Raw genomic sequence first — 23,571 nt, 5'->3', positions numbered from 1 at the left:
GTGTAAATGAGTGGTATAAGATTCCTAGTGGCAACATACCATAACAACACCACGTGGCCGTTGGTTTATTTAGATTACTGTTTATGATGTATATAAAAGCTATAAAAGCCCTATTGTTCTCCAGAGTAGCGTTTAATAAATAGTAATAAACGTCAGGTGTAGATTAAGAAAAATCCTACTTTTATGTTGACAATAATGTCTTTATGGAATTCATATTCACTGGGCGAAACCAGGTCGTCCCATGCTGTGCGATGGGAAAGAGCCACATAAAACACGTGGTTCAGTGCACATTCGTAAAAGCATGTGTTGACACCTCGTTCTCCTGACTGCCTCACTTAAGCCACGATTGCCCTTTTTGAGTAAATTACCGCCCTTGCTTAGTAGTTTGGGAAAGAGAAAAGCTGCAAGTAGTCTTCAGGCTTCTTTACACCAGAAACCATAAAATATATGGTAATATTGCATTGCTTCTAATATGTAATATCTTGGGTGATTGCGTGCCATCGTGCCCAGGCGGCGTGGGGAGTTATTCATGATATTAATCACTGGTTTGTCTCGTCCACACTCGAATATTACCGTCTTCCTATAGATGGAATATTGTTGATGCAAGAAAGCATCAGTCCAGAATCTTGTTAGCATACTGTACTTCTTCAAATCAAGACCATTTAAATAACACCTCTTTCTACAAGGTTCGCGAGCTTAAAACGCACTCTTTTATTACTTAGATACACACAAGCAACAGTATATTACTATCATATATATATTGATAAATACAAGCTGTGTCTTAAACGTGAACTTTAGCATCCGTACACAATAAATCAGCCTGATATCATACTTATTGTGTACGTTGAAAGTTTGTAATTTCAGATTCAGGAGTGAAGAGTCAAGTTTGGGTGCAGGGTCACCAGACTACGCGAGACTAAAGCACACCAGCTCGTACAAACAGCTTGTTATTTCAGAACCACCATATATTGTACTGACGCTAAGCCACTATTGTATACCGTGAAGAGCCACCAATTACCGCGAGATTACGAGAAACAGTAAACACGAGCCACGTGCTCTGGGTACTAACGGCAACCTCTGTTTACAAGGACGTCCAACACCTGAAAGTGCACGACAAACAGTGTCACCTCCGGCGCAAACAAAGTTGTCGTGAATCAGACTCGTTTTCTGAATAATGTATTTAGGAATGCAATATTTTGACATAGGCAATTATACAGCAAAGACATTTTTTTCTTTATATACCGACGTGACCACATGCAATTCCACATGTAAGATGTCACTTATATATTCTTTATTAGAAAACTTTCTCTTACAAGGGAGAAAACGGGTCATTGCAGGAATGAATTCGAATTTAGTAGTCGAAAATTAAGTAGCACGTGGATAGGGTAGGGGGTGTTTGTTTGTGACATAAAAAAAATCAGTCAGCGTTTAAGAACAAACTAAATAATTCTGAAAGAAGAAGCCAACTTGTTTTTAACCACAACACATTATTTTGCAGGACATCAAGCATGTCCAGTGTTTGTTCCGATCTTTTTAAAAGCTTAGGACAAAATTTATATCCCACATTTTCGGTACGTGTTACTTTTTTACTTACAACCACACACGACTTATAATTACTGCGATGTCTGACCAAACTAGTTCCCCACGAACATCAACTTGCCTATAAATACCATCCGAAAGTGTTTCTTTCATATGAATATATATCCTCCCCTCATATTCAGAGAGAACTGAGGTCAAACGTGAACCAGGTCGTGAGAAGCCAGTTTACCTTCGCGCCATGTATAACATGTAAGGGCCATAATCCCCATGATCTTTCGCAAATATGCCACCTGGTCCATACAATTTTACTTTTGGCCTTTGTTTGTTAAACTGCAAGTGGGCGGCTAATCTATGTTCAGACTCTGAATACTGAAGACTAGGTCACAGTCGTGTAGTGCAAATGGAATCAAAAGTGCTTTAAAACACAACACTTATTTTACAGGGAACTGATAGTACTATGTATTGTTTGTCCTATTCATTTGATTGTTATTTCATGTTTATTTTTTTCCCCGGAAGTTAGAATGAAGTTTGATATGTATCAATTCGACTGTTATTTAACGAGAGTCACATCTTTCCTATATTTAAGTTAAACATAACATTCCCTTACAACACTGTGTTCTAGCTGTGTTTGAACCACAAATCTCCATATTTGCATGATTTAACAGAGTGAGTGAGTGCATGTCTTTGAACACTGAAGTCAGCAATATTCACACGAAATACCCCACGTGCAGGTCTACAAAATGTGTTCTTTTTGCAAATTACTGAGCGCATGTTGTTTCACGCCACTGTCATAAAACATCACATGACATAAACACATACAGGTCTACCACATGATATCTTCCGATATAGTAAGTGACTGTGAATGAATATTTTTAACGCGGTAGCCAGCAATATTCCATCTATATGACGGCGGCAAGTAACTAATCGACTCTGGACCAGACAAATCAGTGAAAAGTGATCTTGTACAGCGAGTACCCCGACTCGTGATCAGCCAACTTTTCGGGCCGGGTCATCTTTAGTGGGCAATGAGATAATGGTGACTATACCAGGATTCCCCGGATACACACATGTTAGCCAACGAAGTGAGATCTTGGGAAATACTTCAGAGAAAAGGTAAAGATTCCACTGCAAGGTCACCATGACAATAATTATTCAGTACTTACTCCCCACCAATGGTGTTGTAGAACTGGTTAAACTCCCACAAGCTGAGTTCGTTATTTTGATCTTTGTCGAATACGCCAAAGATGATGTCGGCTTCCTCCTCTGAGAGACTGAACTCCTTCTCCAGCATGTTCAGGGCTGCGTCTTTCTTCAGGCGCCGAGTGAAGTTGGTCACGTATTTGTCAAACATCTGCTCGACTTCCTTCCTGTAACACAAGAAGAATCAAACTATGATGTGATGTTTGATATGTGAGTGAGTGAGTTTTACATCGCTTCTTAGCAATATTCCAGCAATATTCATATTTTGTACCCATGCCGGGAATCGAACATGGCCCTTCGAGGTGACGAGCAAACCGCTAAGCCATCCCACCGCCTGTGTGTTATGTTCATCTAGGACACGGGTCAACAGTACATTCGTTTTAAGAACTTTCTAACTACTGTATGATGCCAAAGTTTGTCACTGAGTTATTGAAGTGTAGGTTAACCTATTTTCCTTCTTATCAAACAAATTATTTATTGAATAGTGACGCTAAATGTAAGAGTATTCGACGTTAAAATGATGCCACCAGAGCGTTAATTTATGACACCAGTATTACAAAGAACATAGTAGAAATACCATCCTTGTTATAGCGATGATGTATATGTGTGAACAGTCGAATGAGATATGTCAGTGACATTATTTATATCATGGTCAACAAGAACATATGTTGGTCATCCTAGGCGCCATATACTATTTGTATGAAGTGCTTTTATAGCCTTACAAGAAGTAATATATAAGGCTAAAGAGGTTCCACAAACATGTAATGGATCTCTTATATCCTGTTAATTGCAGTGTGCACATGATACTGAGGGACTGAGTACGCAAGAAAGGGCTGTGTTGCCACTCGCAAATTTGTATTTAACGGACATACAGTACCATTACTTTTCTGAGCACCATCCACAGTGGATAATGATGACAGAGGCCAAAACCTTCTCGCACTTCAAACCATGCACAGGAGTACAACAACCCGACTTTTCTCCATAAATATTACATAGTTGAATAAACCTACTTTACAACAAAATACTGCATAATATGTTATGATCATGACCATTACAATTAGAGTGAGTGAGTGAGTATGGTTTTAGCTTTTAGCAATATTCCAGCAATATCACGGCGGGGGTCACCAGAAATGGGCTTCACACATTGTACCCATGTCGGGAATCGAACCCGGGTCTTCGGCGTGACGAGCGAACGCTTTAACCACTAGGCTACCCGACCGCCCCATTACAATTAGAGGGCATGCATAGAGGCTATGGGTCGTATGTTTATGATGAGCTGTAAAGAAACTTAGATGGCAATTTCCCAGAGCATGCTGCCTAAATGGACACCGTTAAAGGAACTATCGTAGTAATATCATAGTAATTAAAGGAGTGACTCAGTGCCGTAGAAGGGTCTTGAAATGGTATAGATTCTACCTAAAATAAACATAACTAATTATACCCTCTTAAACTGAATATAACCTAAAACGTCAACGCAAGAGAATAACCAGTCGAAACGGACCATATTTTGTTTATGATCATAAGCCTATTAAAACATATGCGTTAGGTTGCAGCCAACACAGCTTCGCCATCTGTATGAACATGACAGAACGTATCCAATTTGTTCAGATATATGTTATTAATGTATGGCACGTCACTCCAATTTGTACACGAGGTTATTGAGATGTACAGCGGCGATAAGATGCCGTGATATATCTACAGTGACCACCAGAGCAGCACAGATGGACGTGTAATGACATTTCACACCGATAAGAGGCCCGTGCGTAGCCATGCATATAGACACATTAATAGCAGGGGGCGTAAGATCCAGTATCGTGTACTGAGCATCACCGCCTTAGTCGTCACCTGTGCCTCTGTAGTTTAATCCCAGAGGCATTCGGATGAAACACTGTTACCTTCGGCAACACATATACTCTCATTTTCATCATCAATACACGTATAGTACAATATAACTGATGTTGGGATAACTGCGTATACCGATGATTTAACATGTGATATGTGTATGTTATCATACATTTGTCACAAGGTTTGTCATTGATATGTTTAGAATAACAGCCATATATGACAGTAGTACCGGTTGCTTTAAAGTTATGAAACCAGCCTCACATTCTAAACAATCGGTGACCCAAAACATATCTTGTGCAGTAACGCTTCCTATCTTATTTATTTGCCATGCCTAATTTCAGATAAAATACTTTCCCTCCGAGTATATGAGAACCCATCACTCCACATGAGCTGGCTAGTTACAGTCACTAGCTTCTGTCGTCGTTCATCGAAGCATGCCACTGCAACCTGTCAAACAAGCATCCTACAGGGACATGATGGCTAGGGCAGCTTGTTTTCGCTCTAGTTATGCTCGCATAGGTAGGTGTACTATCATCACAGGTCATGACAACCCACGGGTAACATAATACGTGGAGCAAACTGTATTAACTTTATGAAAACACGCACCAGTATTTTGGCATCCAAAGTATTTATCACAATAAAGGGAGATCTGAGGTCATATTCGTGTTTACCTGGACGCTGAAGGGTGTTGTTGATAACAGACAACCTGCATGATGCAGTCAGGCGATGTTCAGGGATGTGTGGGTCATGCAGTTTGTTGGGGAAGTATTAGTCGTAGTGTATGGTGACATTTTGAACTCCATGCACTCCACACATACATTTCAACTTTCAGATGACACATTCTTTAGATACCTGGTACCAGTGCAGCCTCATAACTCGCCAAACAAAAGCCCAATGCCAGTTCACCTTTTCTTGGACAAGAATGTGCGCTTTATTGTGATGTAGCTAATGACAAACAACACGCTGAATTCATCAACCTGATTAATGCTAATCATAGGTATAAGTTACTGTAGTATGTGTGGACCTTTCGAGAATTCATGTCCAGAATGCGGAATTTGCAAAATACAGAGAAAAGCTGTAACCAGGCCTAACGGGGTTAAATTGCGCTACGCAGAGAAAAACTAACCATGGCCCCGTTTCAAAAAGCTATCTTCTTAGCGCTAAGATCGCTTTCTCACGAGAGAAAAAATCGGATTAACGAAACAAGGGTATGGGTTTGAGTACACCTTCCTTCATACAACATATACATATACAACGTTAACGTTTCCAACAGTACCAGTCCGAGAAGACGAGTTTCCGGACAAGGTGGTTTCACTGTACAACGTGAGACCATCCCAGATCCACGACACAAGCATAGCTAGTCAGTACTGTCCCTGAGCGCTAACAACTTGGTGTATTTACAATGGTGCAGTGGTGTTGTCGTTGCGTGCTGTCTCTGTGTAATGTCACTACAGCCTTGAGACTTGGGAGCGTCATTATCACCGACAGATAGCACTTGTAAACATGGAAGATAGCACTGAGAACAAGTAAAGATAAAAGGTTAATATATAAATGAGAGTTTGTGTGTGTTCCATGTCAAGTAATGATCACCGAGAACCACCGTTACTTCACAAATAACAAGGAGAGGAGCTGCATGGCTATCTCCAAGTGAATACGACATGTATCCCGTCTGTCCGTGAACACCTTCTACACAGCTATATCTGACACATCCACATACTCCTTAAACAAGTAACTGCCCTCTATGAACTTATGTTCTAAAGATACATTTTGTCGCAATACTATACGTATCTCAACAGAGTGAGTGAGTAAGTTAAATGTTACGTTACATCGGCAATATTCCAGCAATGTTGTGACGAGAGTGTCTCAACGGTTTGGTTTGGTTTGGTTTGTTGTTTTACGCCGCACTCAGCAATATTCCAGCTATATGGCGGCGGTCTGTAAATAATGGAGTCTGGACCAGACAATCCAGTGAGTGATGTCCTGAGCATCGTTCCACGCAATTGGGATTGATGACATACTTCAACCATGTCAGCGAGCCTGACCACCCGATCCCGTTAGTCGCCTCTTACGACAAGCATAGTCGCTTTTTACAGCAAGCATGGGTTGCTGAAGACCTATTCTACCCCGGATCTTCACGGGTCGTGTCTCGACGGAAAAAGCACTATACGAAACGTGGCAATGTGACAGTTATCATGTCGAGGAATTGTATTCTAACCCGGGAACTGTATAATTACCTTGATTCATTCAAGCTAACAATGTCATATAACCTGTTGTATGTACAGACAGAAGGTATAGTTTATAGTCATGTTTATATGACAAAAATGTCATTATTGAATTCTACACATGTATCCTCTGCATTGAGGCATGACCTGAGGATACGTTACTCGTACCGTGGCACAATGTATTGCCATACTTCTGGGAATCACTACAGATACTAGTTCCAAAAAATATAAACATAACGATATACTGTTGTTAATGATAGAATGTTAATTCAAACATTCTAAGCTCTTACGTTTGTCAGCAATATAGACCACTGTTTTATCGAATACACGCTGTCGATGAATTGATATCCCTACAGACAGGTTCGTTGATTTATATATTGATAATTCGGGACTATTTATCAAACGCTTCCTGTCTTAACGTATGCGCCAGATGTTTAGGAAGGGTTCGGTTATCAGTGTGAACAGATATATCAACAGTACATTCACAGCGATGGCTTAACACGTAGTGACCACAAATCAAACATTAAGAGAAGTGGATTCTCAATGCATTCAGAGCACATTCACAGAACATACACAGTACATTCACACGGAGGGCTTAATATGTTGTGACCGCAAATCAAACATTAAGAGCAGTGTATTCATATTGCAGCTTGGTATGGATAATCATTTTCGACACGAGAACAAGACGATACAAACAATGCTTGATACGCAATGATGATACTTAGGCTAAAACACCGGTTTCCTGTGAATATTAAACAGTACAAATTTGAACACTAATGTATTTCGGAAGAAGTGAAAGGCAAAACACCGGTATTAGTTGCCATGGTATCTTGACACAATCACACATGGAGAATTTCATGTGTGCTTGCGTGTGTGTGTGTGTGTGTGCGTGTGCGTGTGTGTGCGTGCGTGTCGCTCCACCCGCTTGCACAACGTCAAAATATAAATCTGATCATGCCTAGCATTCACGAAACCAATGTGCATATGTGCAAAACGATCTGTCATGTACAACGGAAACAACTATGACATTTTTTCTAGCACAACACAGTAATAAATACAGTCATGCATAGCTAGCACCTTTCTTGTTTTGATGTTTCGAAAGCCATGCACTGCTGACACTTTTATAGACTAACATCTAGTCTCTGAAATGAACACATCTTACATACAAAAAACAGTTGTTCAGTTATCTTAATAAAAATATAATAAAAAGGAGCCCAGTGACTCTCTTCATTTTCAGATACTGCAGTTATCTAGACTTGCCAAACATTATAGACTTGCATGGGCTGTATTTGATATATATTTGTATCAGGGTCTGTAAGACAGACTAACACTTTTGTACATGTTTGTATTATGTTTCTCCAAACAAAACGTATTTCGAAAACAATAACTACTACATGGGTGCTATGCATATTGTGTGTATAAGTGACAACAATAAACCACACGATTCACAAACGACAATGTTATCCAAATCTCTGCAACACATGTCTGTTAAGTGTCACTGATGCTATCGGGTACCAGCTGTTCCACACACACAAAAACAACGGGGAAGTCCACGTTCTCCCCACTGAAGACAGAAGTGCGATATCGACACGTGTAGCAGTCAATAGTTCGAGATCACCTGGGCGGATTAGGCCTCAACACTTGTACAGTGATAGTAGGACATTAAACCCACGTGTTTGGCCACGTTGTTTTTATAGTTTCATTGACAGAATGGGTTACAGACTATATGTGCGAAGGCTTGACTTGTTAATGTGGGACATGTATCATGAACATGAACATCGCAATATTAATCAATCTATATCAGTTCTTATATCTAATTTATACTTCCGGGTATGGTGAAGCATTTTCGTGTATCGTACATCAGAACTGGGAAACATATAACATCAGATATTGATCAAAATTTGAAACTTATGCTTGTCGCGATATCTTGAAAAATGTATATTCTGTATATGCATGGTTCTAAGGATATCGAGTGAAGGGTGTGAATTTTGATAATCTCCAGCTTCGAAGGTCGACGCTGCGTTAATGACTTTTTACCGTATAAAAGATATATTATACTCCAAGCGTTAACGTCCTTACAAAACTGGCAACATAATAACCTATATTCCCAGAGTGTTATCTCATTCGTATACAGACAACTGCAGGCAATTAATTGCTCTTCCAATTATTTCGGACACGCACATGTAACCACCCAAGGACCCCCCGGCTACAATGCCCGTATACTGACAATATATCTATCATATGGGAAACATAACGTCCTTTGTATGCCGCTCTACTGTTGGGCACATGTAGCACTGTTATAAAATGGATGCTTCATATGAGCAGAAATGTGTTTCTTCACCCAATCCATGCTAGCAATAATCTAGCTGTAATGCAACGCATACATCACTTGGGTCTGTGCGTAATCGAATCTGTATTTTGCTGTTTTTTAACGCCGCACGAAGCCATATTCCAGCTATATGACGGCGGTTTGTAAAATATTCGATTCTGGACCAGGCAAACCAGTGGTTGAAGTAAGAGTAACGATTCAGACCGGGCAACATATGGATACCTGAGTAATTTCGGCATCTAACCCTAGTGCTTGACCAGTACACGAGCATGAGTGAGTGAGTGAATGTTCAACTCACTCACTATTCCCGCTGATGGGACACAGCTGGCCTTGTCTAAGTCAACGGAATGCTCTGCACAGAGATCAGCCCCCTCAGCCTTTGCCAAGATCCGATGATCATGGGTAGGAATTTGACTGGGATCTGTCCGAAACAAAGATCCCTGGTTTCAGGTGCCTGTGTTCAGGCCACTCCGTGGTCTAGGGGATAGAGCGTCTGCCCGGAGAACGGAAGGTCGGTGGTTCAATCCAAGGCCGCGAGTCATACCAAAAGACGTTAAAAGATGGTACTTTTTGTTACCCTGCCTGGCGCTCGATAACACAAGGACTGATCGGCTCGGAGTGAGGTATCCATGTTAAACTGCGACATGGTATCTCAGTGGGCTAGCACTAAAATCGTCGTAAGTCCGGACTAGTACAAGCAGCTACGCATTCAATATGCGTCCCTGCATGCATAAGTGCACGTTAAACCCCATTTCACCTCACATCATATGTTCAACCAAGAAGTAAATGTCTATAGGCTGTGTCGGTTTGATTTCTGTCTCCTACATTATAATAGTTCAAGGCCGGGATATACCTGGAATATTGTTTAGCAGTGTTAATGCAATATCAGCTCATCGTTTCATGGCGTTTGACACTCACATACAACTTTCCTTCAAATTCCTTGCACTAATGAGAGACAAAACACACACTACAAGAAGATCCTCAACTGGCAAAGACACCATTCAAGTTGAACTCTGACCAGTACACGCTTGTTGTCTCACAACGTGTTCAGTTTTACGGATAGCAGTCACATTACTTGGAGAATCCCAGTCTAAATACTACTTGAGGCGAGCCAATATTTGCAGTATCTGCTTTTAGCCTGCCGATGTTGTATAAAGAGGATGACACAGTGACATGTCAAGCTACGACCGACACAGTTTCTTTATATGCTTCGAACTGGACCTGTAATCTGTTTACCGTAATGATATCCATCTGAAATATTTCTGATACTTTCCTTCAAAACTTCCCATTCATTAAAAATTTAAATAAAACACATTCGCCGCCGAAACATCTTCTCAGGGTATGGTAGCATTTGATGAAACTATAGTTTTCTACATTGAACGTTGGTAGACCACCAATTATAATTTGCACAAGTAAATACCTTAAGTTGTGTTAAGATGTAATGTAATTAGGTGCAATTGGGTTTAATGTGCGTGTGTGCTTGCATGTGGTACTTATACTGTCTCCGTTAGGACCAGTCTTGTTTTATCCCATAATGCCTAGCGCCAGGCAGGCTAACAATAAGTTCCATCGTTTTAATGTCTTTTGGTGTGATACGTGCGGGGATCGAACCACCGATCTTCCGGGCAGAGGCTCTATCCACTAGACCACGTAGACGGTCCTAAGATGTAATTCTCTTAAATGACTTAAGTGAAAATGTTGAATTGAGCATACACATACAATATTATTTGAATACAAGGGCGACTCTGCTACTTATATATTGTGATAGTGTAGACCATGCTGCCGTTGTACAAAATAACCTTAGAGCTACGACTGTCGTAGGTCTATGTTAAGGTAAGGGCGTTACGATCACCTTAGCGCTAAGATCGCTTTGTACAACGGCACCCATATCTATATCATGTATTCCATAATCATGAAATAAGCACATTGTATAACACATTAGATAAGGGATACGTTCATAAGTAATGACAATGGTTTTGTATGTCAATGATGTGTGCGATGTGTGTATTTTACGAATACATGGACACTATAATTATCTTATCACGGGTGTTGTTTAAGTCCGGTGAATATGACATATCGCAGATACTGTTAACTTGACCCGTTCGTCATGCCCGTGCACCACAGACCTCCTTCTGTTCCCAGCATGGACGTGGACGAGACTTCCTGTTAGGCAGTGATAACACTGAGATATGCTAAAGATTAACTACATGTGATTTATACCTAGATATAGTGTGAAAAGTTAAGCTGGACGAATATACATCGCGATATGTTCATGTGGAGCGTACAGCAATGTTTATAGTTCGAACGACTTCTTCATTAGGATAACGACACCAGGAACACAAGAAAAAATACCCATATATACAAAATATACAATTTTGTATATTTGATATTTCCAAAATATACAATTTTGTATAGTTGGTATTTCCAAAATATACAATTTTGTATATATGGTTAGATTTTACCACTGCTTCATTCAATTTCCTCACCTCTTATAGAATGTTTCACATAATGTGGTTGCAAAGTTTACTAATGATACCGAACAGTATAATTATTGCATGTGACAATAATGCTTTAATACTATTTTCATTATGACAACTATATGATGTTATGAAATAATTTGTATTTCGTTATGTTTTACAGATCTTAATAACAGTTTGATCAATATAAAATGCGTACGCCAGCAACAAGTAGTTGAAAGTACTTTTAAACATTGATGTTTATCGTTCCAAAGCTCTGTTCTCCAGCTCAGTTCATCTTTGTTTACGAGAACGTTTTTAATATGGGCAATTTTCTTCTTTCGGGACATTGGAGCAGTCATAATATTCATAACATCATAAATATTAAGATTACAGGAAATTTTAACAACTTTAGTACTCCATGAACTTTTACATAGTAACCATTTTCTTCATCAAAGCGTTACAAGTACTGTTATTAAATCTTGGGGTAGTCTAAAAACATTAGCATGTAATGTAACAAACGGGGAGGAGAGACCCATGTCTCCATTAGTGGCTATACATGGAGGTACCGTTACTAACACCAAGAAATAATTTACCGGCTCTATTTTGGATTAGATTAACGTTTTATCCTCATATACCAGAGCCATAGAACATTACCGGCTCAACAAGACTTTCATACAGTTTCATAAAAAACATCATAAGACATACACCCAACAGAATAAGACAAAGCATGGCTGGCAGAATTGTACAACTCTTTCACAGTTTCACATATCTAGATGCTCGTCAACCCGTAGTCCCAGATAACGATATGATTCTACATAGACCAGTGTTTGCCCAGCGTAGAGGAATCTGGTTAATCTGTATCACTTAACGAGTTTGAATAGCTTACTCTGCCCACAGTCGAGAGCAGCACAGTAATTAGTAGTTTAGACCAGGCGAATACACTGGTCACACTTGACTGGTCTGTCTGATGATTCGGTCACCTGCCAAATGGGATGTCTGACAATTGGGTGTGAACCTTACAGAGGAAGTTATTTTATGAATGCGTCACGTGTTTCAAAAGAGATGACCATTATCTAAGTAAAATACTTCTAAGATCATAAAGGACATAACATTTAATAAAGTGAAATTCATTTTCGACAAACTTTTATGAACAATTTTAAAACAGTGCGGGCAGATTCTATTTTCTCAAAGGTTTGGGGGGTTGTAAATCGTCCTGTTTCGATCCAGATCTAAAACTAGCTAAAATGCGACGGTGGTCCCTGTATTTAAAACATAAGGAGCAACAACGTTACGATCATGAAAGTTCTTAATGTATTGCCCTTAACGTTATGTTTATCGTTCCAAAGCTTTGTTCTCCAGCTCAGTTCATCTTTGTTTACGAGAACGTTTTTAATATGGGCAATTTTCTTCTTTCGGGACATTGGAGCAGTCATAATATTCATAACATCATAAATATTAAGATTACAGGAAATTTTAACAACTTTAGTACTCCATGAACTTTTACATAGTAACCATTTTCTTCATCAAAGCGTTACAAGTACTGTTATTAAATCTTGGGGTAGTCTAAAAACGTTAGCATGTAATGTAACAAACGGGGAGGAGAGACCCATGTCTCCATTAGTGGCTATACATGGAGGTACCGTTACTAACACCAAGAAATAATTTACCGGCTCTATTGTGGATTAGATTAACGTTTTATCCTCATATACCAGAGCCATAGATCATTACCGGCTCAACAAGACTTTCATACAGTTTCATAAAAAACATCATAAGACATACACCCAACAGAATAAGACAAAGCATGGCTGGCAGAATTGTACAACTCTTTCACAGTTTCACATATCTAGATGCTCGTCAACCCGTAGTCCCAGATAACGATATGATTCTACATAGACCAGTGTTTGCCCAGCGGAGAGGAATCTGGTTAATCTGTATCACTTAACGAGTGGTGAATCGCTTACTCTGCCCACAGTCGAGAGCAGCACAGTAATTAGTAGTTTAGACCAGGCGAATACACTGGTCACACTTGACTGGTCTGTCTGATGATTCGGTCACCTGCCAAATGGGATGTCTGACAATTGGGTGTGAACCTTACAGAGGAAGTTATTTTATGAATGCGTCACGTGTTTCAAAAGAGATGACCATTATCTAAGTAAAATACTTCTAAGATCATAAAGGACATAACATTTAATAAAGTGAAATTCATTTTCGACAAACTTTAATGAACAATTTTAAAACAGTGCGGGCAAATTCTATTTTCTCAAAGGTTTGGGGGGTTGTAAATCGTCCTGTTTCGATCCAGATCTAAAACTAGCTAAAATGCGACGGTGGTCCCTGTATTTATAACATAAGGAGCAACAACGTTACGATCATGAAAGTTCTTAATGTATTGCCCTTAACGTTATGTTTATCGTTCCAAAGCTCTGTTCTCCAGCTCAGTTCATCTTTGTTTACGAGAACGTTTTTAATATGGGCAATTTTCTTCTTTCGGGACATTGGAGCAGTCATAATATTCATAACATCATAAATATTAAGATTACAGGAAATTTTAACAACTTTAGTACTCCATGAACTTTTACATAGTAACCATTTTCTTCATCAAAGCGTTACAAGTACTGTTATTAAATCTTGGGGTAGTCTAAAAACATTAGCATGTAATGTAACAAACGGGGAGGAGAGACCCATGTCTCCATTAGTGGCTATACATGGAGGTACCGTTACTAACACCAAGAAATAATTTACCGGCTCTATTTTGGATTAGATTAACGTTTTATCCTCATATACCAGAGCCATAGAACATTACCGGCTCAACAAGACTTTCATACAGTTTCATAAAAAACATCATAAGACATACACCCAACAGAATAAGACAAAGCATGGCTGGCAGAATTGTACAACTCTTTCACAGTTTCACATATCTAGATGCTCGTCAACCCGTAGTCCCAGATAACGATATGATTCTACATAGACCAGTGTTTGCCCAGCGTAGAGGAATCTGGTTAATCTGTATCACTTAACGAGTTTGAATAGCTTACTCTGCCCGCAGGCGAGAGCAGCACATTAATTAGTAGTTTAGACCAGGCGAATACACTGGTCACACTTGACTGGTCTGTCTGATGATTCGGTCACCTGCCAAATGGGATGTCTGACAATTGGGTGTGAACCTTACAGAGGAAGTTATTTTATGAATGCGTCACGTGTTTCAAAAGAGATGACCTTTATCTAAGTAAAATACTTCTTAGATCATAAAGGACATAACATTTAATAAAGTGAAATTCATTTTCGACAAACTTTTATGAACAATTTTAAAACAGTGCGGGCAGATTCTATTTTCTCAAAGGTTTGGGGGGTTGTAAATCGTCCTGTTTCGATCCAGATCTAAAACTAGCTAAAATGCGACGGTGGTCCCTGTATTTAAAACATAAGGAGCAACAACGTTACGATCATGAAAGTTCTTAATGTATTGCCCTTAACGTTATGTTTATCGTTCCAAAGCTTTGTTCTCCAGCTCAGTTCATCTTTGTTTACGAGAACGTTTTTAATATGGGCAATTTTCTTCTTTCGGGACATTGGAGCAGTCATAATATTCATAACATCATAAATATTAAGATAACAGGAAATTTTAACAACTTTAGTACTCCATGAACTTTTACATAGTAACCTTTTTCTTCATCAAAGCGTTACAAGTACTGTTATTAAATCTTGGGGTAGTCTAAAAACATTAGCATGTAATGTAACAAACGGGGAGGAGAGACCCATGTCTCCATTAGTGGCTATACATGGAGGTACCGTTACTAACACCAAGAAATAATTTACCGGCTCTATTGTGGATTAGATTAACGTTTTATCCTCATATACCAGAGCCATAGATCATTACCGGCTCAACAAGACTTTCATACAGTTTCATAAAAAACATCATAAAACATACACCCAACAGAATAAGACAAAGCATGGCTGGCAGAATTGTACAACTCTTTCACAGTTTCACATATCTAGATGCTCGTCAACCCGTAGTCCCAGATAACGATATGATTCTACATAGACCAGTGTTTGCCCAACGGAGAGGAATCTGGTTAATCTGTATCACTTAACGAGTGGTGAATCGCTTACTCTGCCCACAGTCGAGAGCAGCACAGTAATTAGTAGTTTAGACCAGGCGAATACACTGGTCACACTTGACTGGTCTGTCTGATGATTCGGTCACCTGCCAAATGGGATGTCTGACAATTGGGTGTGAACCTTACAGAGGAAGTTATTTTATGAATGCGTCACGTGTTTCAAAAGAGATGACCATTATCTAAGTAAAATACTTCTAAGATCATAAAGGACATAACATTTAATAAAGTGAAATTCATTTTCGACAAACTTTAATGAACAATTTTAAAACAGTGCGGGCAAATTCTATTTTCTCAAAGGTTTGGGGGGTTGTAAATCGTCCTGTTTCGATCCAGATCTAAAACTAGCTAAAATGCGACGGTGGTCCCTGTATTTAAAACATAAGGAGCAACAACGTTACGATCATGAAAGTTCTTAATGTATTGCCCTTAACGTTATGTTTATCGTTCCAAAGCTTTGTTCTCCAGCTCAGTTCATCTTTGTTTACGAGAACGTTTTTAATATGGGCAATTTTCTTCTTTCGGGACATTGGAGCAGTCATAATATTCATAACATCATAAATATTAAGATTACAGGAAATTTTAACAACTTTAGTACTCCATGAACTTTTACATAGTAACCATTTTCTTCATCAAAGCGTTACAAGTACTGTTATTAAATCTTGGGGTAGTCTAAAAACATTAGCATGTAATGTAACAAACGGGGAGGAGAGACCCATGTCTCCATTAGTGGCTATACTGGAGGTACCGTTACTAACACCAAGAAATAATTACGGGCTCTATTGTGGATTAGATTAATGTTTTATCCTCATATACCAGAGCCATAGATCATTACCGGCTCAACAAGACTTTCATACAGTTTCATAAAAAACAGCATAAGACATACACCCAACAGAATAAGACAAAGCATGGCTGGCAGAATTGTACAACTCTTTCACAGTTTCACATATCTAGATGCTCGTCAACCCGTAGTCCCAGATAACGATATGATTCTACATAGACCAGTGTTTGCCCAGCGTAGAGGAATCTGTTTAATCTGGTTAATCTGACTGTTGGAATATTATCTATGCATTATCCTGTCTAAAAATCTAGATATATTTACAATATCATGTATGCATTTTTGAATCATTGTATTCCGGAGTGGTCTTCATATAAACTTCTTGACCAATCCGCTCCATGTACATTTTCAGAAAAACATAACATGGGAATACCGTTCGAATTGAGCCTCGCCCAATTTCCCTGTGCGCTGTGATTTTTTATTTATTTTTTTTAAATGAAAATTTTTCAGGGACTAGCTGTGCTACCACACATGTTAAACCTTTTTTACAGTTTTGTCTAATTTTAGCGATAATGAAAACTGAGTAGAGATAAGATATATTGATGAACAACGTCTTTATTACAGTTAGGAGCGACGCTTAGGTGTATGTTGTAACACCATTATCAAGCAAGTGATGTTGTTCATCCACAGATCTTATCCTCTCTCAATACTCCAACCTCCAAATTCCTCGCAAAGAAGATAATGATACTTGTTTTGAATCTTGCCATCGTACAAAATATTCTTCGCACAGTATTCAAGAAACATTGTAATATTAATATCATACTACGCCATCAATATATGCTGTGCAATATTTGAGAGGTTGGCGCCTGTCGGGACGGTGTGAGATGCTAAAACTGTTCTTGTATAGTCTAGTATCCTTTGGCTAGTGACAGCTGCCACTGTTTATTCCCATTCAAGTTGCTAACGGTGTTTCATCTAAACAGTATTATGGGAACGGAAATTAAAACATTACTTCATTCGTTATGCTACCATTTTTGAATATATGTCCATGAGATTAATCTGTTCATTTTTCCGTATTTTTATTACGGAACTTATAGCTTTGTGTGGCACAAACGATCAAATAGTAAGATGACTACAATTAAAGGGCATTAATAACGAGAGGCTGTTCACATATATGTACATCATATATGTATCACGCGAATCATTTCTGATTTTACTCGACGTAAGAGCTAGAAACGTTACCTACTTCCGGCGCAGCGGTTCTAGATGTTGGCGCTATCTAGATTGGGTCCCTGACACATGCAGCTGAACTTTTATAAATCTATTTTTTGCAAATATATACTGGTCACTCCAACTAATCATTGTTACTAAAATATATAGGATTGTTGTCTATAACGTGTCCATTTGTATGTCTGTTTTACGTCTGTTCTACTAATTATTGACACTAAGAAACTCGTACAATTTTTTAAATCATTACTAAACGTGTTGTACTTGTCTACATCTGAATTGAAAAGTGGGAGAAAAGTTGCTTACTGTATTTTGCCGCCTTTGATGGTTCTGATGATCAAGATGACAACGTCAAAATCTAAGTGTTCAGGAGTCGATGAGGATTCAGGAGTTTTTGAATTGATGCAGAATCAAGGTTGGGGGTTATTATAGGCCTAATAGTGCACCACGTGATTTATGTCCAGGCCCCCGTGACATGCAGTTGTCATGTGACATGTAATTAACTAATTGAATTGCAAAAACAATTCCGACAGCAAATAACCGCATCCACAACAACAATGCGTGGATGCAAAGAAAGAAACCATTTTAAACCCCTTTCTGTATATTTGTATTTGTATTCCTTTCTGAAACTATCATTCTACAAACAGTTGTGTTCACCGCCCATTGTGATACTTCTACTTAAGAAAATAAAAAAGGATGTTTATTTAGTCATTTGACATGCGTTCATTGTAAACAAGGATTAGTGTGAAAGGATTACTAAGTTTGTCATCCAGTATAATGCACTTCCTCGATTAGCATAATTAGAACAGAGTTTGTAATTAGTTATATCCTGACTCCAGTTAACCAAGGCAGCTACATCAGTTGTGATTTAGGAATTTGTGGAATCTTAATGAAAATAACGACCGTCTGTCACAAAAATACAAACGAACATTGAACACGCACAGTTGCAGATTTTCCTTTCGTACATTTGAGGGTGAACGCGAACGAAGCCGTGCAAGATGCTTTACAGCGATTTGTCTTCAGAACACATATTGAGCTCAGGTAAGTTTATTAATGATGATATTTTCATCCATTCATAGATATGGCGATCATGAGCGCTGACACTATATGTATTCGCAATAGAACATTTGGAAGACTAGACACAAATTGAGTCACAATATGACAACATCAAATCAAAGAATTTGTTTAATGCAACAGATTTAAGGCATTGAAATTGTACATTATTATAAAATACATGAGTGTCGCTACGTCTCATGTCAAATACATCAATGAATGCTTTATAAAAAAACTTAATTTAATATTACTATGAATTTATAGCTAAAATTATGGAGTCTTGCATGTCGAGCCAACAAACTATAGTACATATTATTCACCTTGGAATTTCTGTTTACTGTGCTTGCGGTGGGGTCAACCCTATTCCCAAAATGGACAGTTCCAAATACTACTGCATAAAATATTAATGCCAATTTGGAGAAAATTACCAAATGAATGAATGCAAGTAAAACTTAATCCAGGGAAAAAGAAAACTGTTCAATATCACGTCAAAGTGTGCCCAAGTGCAAAACCTAATCTTAAAATGAAAGGACTTTGGTATTAATATTTCAGTCAGATTATGATATTGGCGAGTTAACGAGGTAAGCCCTATGATTAATTGTCTTAAATACCTTTCTGGTGTCCACCGCCGTGAACCATACTCAATCACTCAGATAAATAACCCCTTTTACATAAGTCATGAACAAGCATATATATATTGCCAATATTTTGCTCCAATGTTTTGGATAATTGTACCAAAGAAAAAGAATTAATCCTAGAATGTCTACACATTAATTCATTACGGACGCTGAAATAATGCCGATGAGACGTTAATTTTTACCTCGCCCACTCACTGATTACGGACTATTTGTTGGCCAATAAGAGGTACAAGCCACGTGAAAATGTAGAGTGAGACCAACGTAGCCATTACACCTTTTTACAAGATGGAAAACATCTTTGCTGTTAGTGATTACATATAAAGAAATCTAACCAATTCACAGGCTATACGTTGTAGAACTGAATGCAAGTCATTCCTACCTGATACCATTAATAATTGGAATAGTCACCGGAAAAAGAGGATTATTAAACTTAGACAATGTTATATTCAGTTAAGCCATGATACCAGATTTTGTCACTTTAAACTTCCATCGGCTTAAAAAACACATCTCAGATAACACATCATGCATGCTCTTGTTGCTGTCACAATAGTACACTGCATTAATTTTTACACATGCCCCAACTACAATATATTTAGAAACGATTCTATTCTAAAGGTTAAGTGAGTTTCTAATCAGTGGTTTATTGGAAACAATTTGAACAGTGCCTAATTTAGCTATTTTGAAATCGGCCATGTACATCCGACATTCGGGTGGATTTGCACATATATAATAACTAGTAGTAAGACTTAATACATACTTTGAGACACGTATTAAGTATTAAAGAGTTAAATAACTTTTCTTAGAAAACCCCTTTCCATCAACCGCACTGTTGACCTATCTTTTTTGTTCTGTTTTGATGTATTGATGTATTATTTAATACAATATGTATATCTCCCCTCATCCCAATGTTAATAAAAGGAAGCTTGGTGGGGACTTTTGGGATATAAGAAATGAATACAGACTGCCATATTGTCTGAATGTCTTAACAATCACCGGGTGTGACCACGTAGACAGGATATCATTCGGGTTTCTCATAATTACTCCATGAGCATGCTTGGTATTGTAGCTTGGGGATATTAAATGTAAGTTTGTTATCAGAGGAGATTGATAGTGAACTTTTAGTACCAGTTAGATATGATATCTATATGACTTCTTTCTGTTTGACAAAGGATTAAGGGTATATGTGTGGGTAATCCTTCCACGCTGATGAAAGAAAGTCACTCTACTAGTTCATGTAATCTACGTCAAATAAGATCAGAACACATGCATTATTACAACATACTCAGGATACCAATAACAACGAAATGTACAAATTAACAAACATGATCAATATTATTACTACATGTTAATGCCATGTATGTAAATATAGCTATATAAACATATGTTTAATTTTTCAGCTTGTGTGAAGTCGTCCATAAATACAAGAAAACGTATATTTTCCCAAAATTATATTACCCTCAAAAGGGCAATTATATTCATGTTACATTTTTTCAGTCTCTTTTTTAATTCGAATGACGTAACATTTATGTTACTTTGATTTTATTAGACCCATGTTGTTGTTACAGACCCAGGGATTGACTAGGTTCATTACATGTCATAAAAGTGCCGGGACATAATATGGTGGCAATACATTCTCTAATTAACACCTGTCACAAAGGGACGGGCAATTTGGGTTTGTCCTCAGGGAATGTGTTATGCAATTTGTGTATTCACGAAATAACATTCAACAAATTATGTACATGGTCCTGTGATGTAGGATTGATGCATTCGTACTTTTTATAAATAAATGAATTGCATTTTTTTTCTTAACCGTGTGCGAAATACGCATAATGTCGGAAAGCGCAAGTTAAATACTGACTTCATCCCAAAATAAATCACAAACCCTCTCTTATAATTTGTATATTATTCTATATTTTAATTATGTAAATCACGTTCCTGTCACTTTTAAAGTAGAATACGTTAGTCACTCAACCAATTCCATTATTATTTTCCCAAAGATCAAAGATAAAAGCAGTTATCAAGATTTATTTTCCATATCTTTAAAAATACTTAATCTTTACATTGAAACTGCCATCATGATGTATTATTATTATTATTATTATTTTTACTATTATTATTGATGTACATATGGTTTGCACCCAACCATGCGCGTGCCAAATTATACAGCATCAAGCTTTTAGAGCGCCAACTAAGTTTTCCAAAGTAGAAATTAAGCCAAATGAATATATATCAAGTTTCCTTTTGCTAGAACATATGCATGCTGTTGTGTTTTTTCAAGGTAATCTTCGTTCTCGCATTGATAACAATATTTAAAGAACAAGTATTATAAAATATAATACGGGAATATATTACACACGTTATTTACGCATCCGGTTGCTCATAATACAATTTTCCCCAAGGCCACCGTTTTAAAAAACGCGATTTTCCGCGTTTCCGCCGAGATTTCACATTATAACAATGTATATCTATAATGAAACCGACAGCTCAGAACAAACCAAATTCAACACTTTTAAGTAGTGATAAAATAGTTTTCATCCTCTGTGCTATCCACTCTGTTGGCATATGTGCACGAGAGCATGTTACAAAACACATCGCGGCCTCCCCGTAAAACAAATCCAAGCTCAAACACTTTCAATACAGAAGTTACCGCCAAAGCAATCGCCCCCGACAGCTAATCCCCTCTGTGCATTTGACCATAAAGTCTACTCACATACCAAGCACCGCGCCAGGAAAAGTACCAGACGCCTCAACCGCCCACCCGTCAATATCATTGCAAGGACAGTATGTACTCCCGCTAACAGTGTGGAGTACTAATTAAACCTTCCAGTAATGTTACCCGCCACTAAATCAGTTTTTTGTAACTTGCTGATACTATTTTGCACATACAAAACATTTATAGAGCAATACATAGCAATTATCCTCCTTTACCAACATATACAAAGAAACACAGTGCTCAACTTAAAACACTTCTATTTGCACATATATCATAATTATACACAAATACATAATAATTATCTCCCTTTACCAATATATACAAACAAAACAAATTTGGATACACCATATATACAAATTTGTATATTTTGTATATGTCATATATACAAACTTGTATATTTTGTATATATCATCTTTCCAATCTTGTATATCCTTTGGAAATATCATCTTTCCAAAGGATATACAAGCTTGTATATATGGATTTTTTTTGCAGTGGAAATATAAATTAAAACTTGTGAGCTAACATTTTAGCAAATGGAATTTATTGAAGGTTTTATGTATATTTGTATGTTCGAAAATCAATATCAGCGAATGTTCTAAAGAAAAAGACATATCAATTATCAGGCCAGTATCGTGCTACTAACAGCTGTATATATGACAGTTTTATTGTAACCTCTTAACCAATCATCACAAGGAACTCTTGATAAATTTAAAACTATTTTTTTTAAATACCAGGTAGAGAATTCACTTGGCCAAATGATTAATGTTTCGTACTTTCGCGACTATAAGGTACATATACATATTAGATCATACTTCGTAATGAGACGCGCCTTATATGTATAACCTGTATGGTAATTAAATGTATAATTGGCGCCATGTCAATCAACACGTTACGGATGCTATAAATATCACTGCCATTGATTGACAGGGTCAACTTGTCCGGAAATTCCGAAGGAAGAAAGAGTGAAGGAATTGTGACAGGGAAAGGCAAGGCTTGTCAATTAGTAACATTTAGTCGACATTTTGTAAGTGGGTTACACAAATAGCGGAATGGACCTGAGACGGACTGAGAGTGAAAGTGCGTTACATAGTCCAAACAAACAAGGTAGGACAAGTGAAAGGATGCGGAAAGAGACGTGTGGGTTTCAATGGGAATTGTATATCAGAGATGTGTGAAATGTTACAATGTCCCATGGGAAGGTCTGCTTCCGTAGGGCTACTTATAAATTTGGACTTGTGACCCATTCTTATGACTCAGCATGGTCATCTTTAGACACGGTACTGGGGGTATATTGGCAGGGTGTCGGACCGGGACATCGAATTTAGAAATAAAAACCAGTTGAACCGCGACTAGGTACCTGAAAATCGAATGGTTAGAATCAATGTTTGTTTGTTTGTTGTTTAACTCAGCAATATTCAAGCTATATGACGGCGGTCTGTAAATAATCGTGTCT

At 38.0% G+C, this 23,571-nt stretch overlaps 1 protein-coding gene across 1 annotated transcript in view; it reads right to left on the bottom strand.

The window, feature by feature from the left end:
- Positions 1–23,571, bottom strand: part of LOC124135825 — a 41,416-nt gene that overhangs the window by 4,556 nt on the left and 13,289 nt on the right. The window contains exon 2 of the mRNA XM_046501430.2: positions 2,703–2,906. Within this exon, the coding sequence (XP_046357386.1) occupies positions 2,703–2,906 (204 nt within the window). The remainder of the gene's footprint in view (positions 1–2,702; positions 2,907–23,571) is intronic.

Source organism: Haliotis rufescens, unplaced genomic scaffold, assembly GCF_023055435.1.
Source record: "Haliotis rufescens isolate VD_foot unplaced genomic scaffold, xgHalRufe1.0.p SCAF_4, whole genome shotgun sequence".
NCBI lineage: Eukaryota > Metazoa > Mollusca > Gastropoda > Lepetellida > Haliotidae > Haliotis > Haliotis rufescens.
Note: the sequence above shows the minus strand (reverse complement) of the source record. Positions and strands in the feature narration are given on the sequence as shown.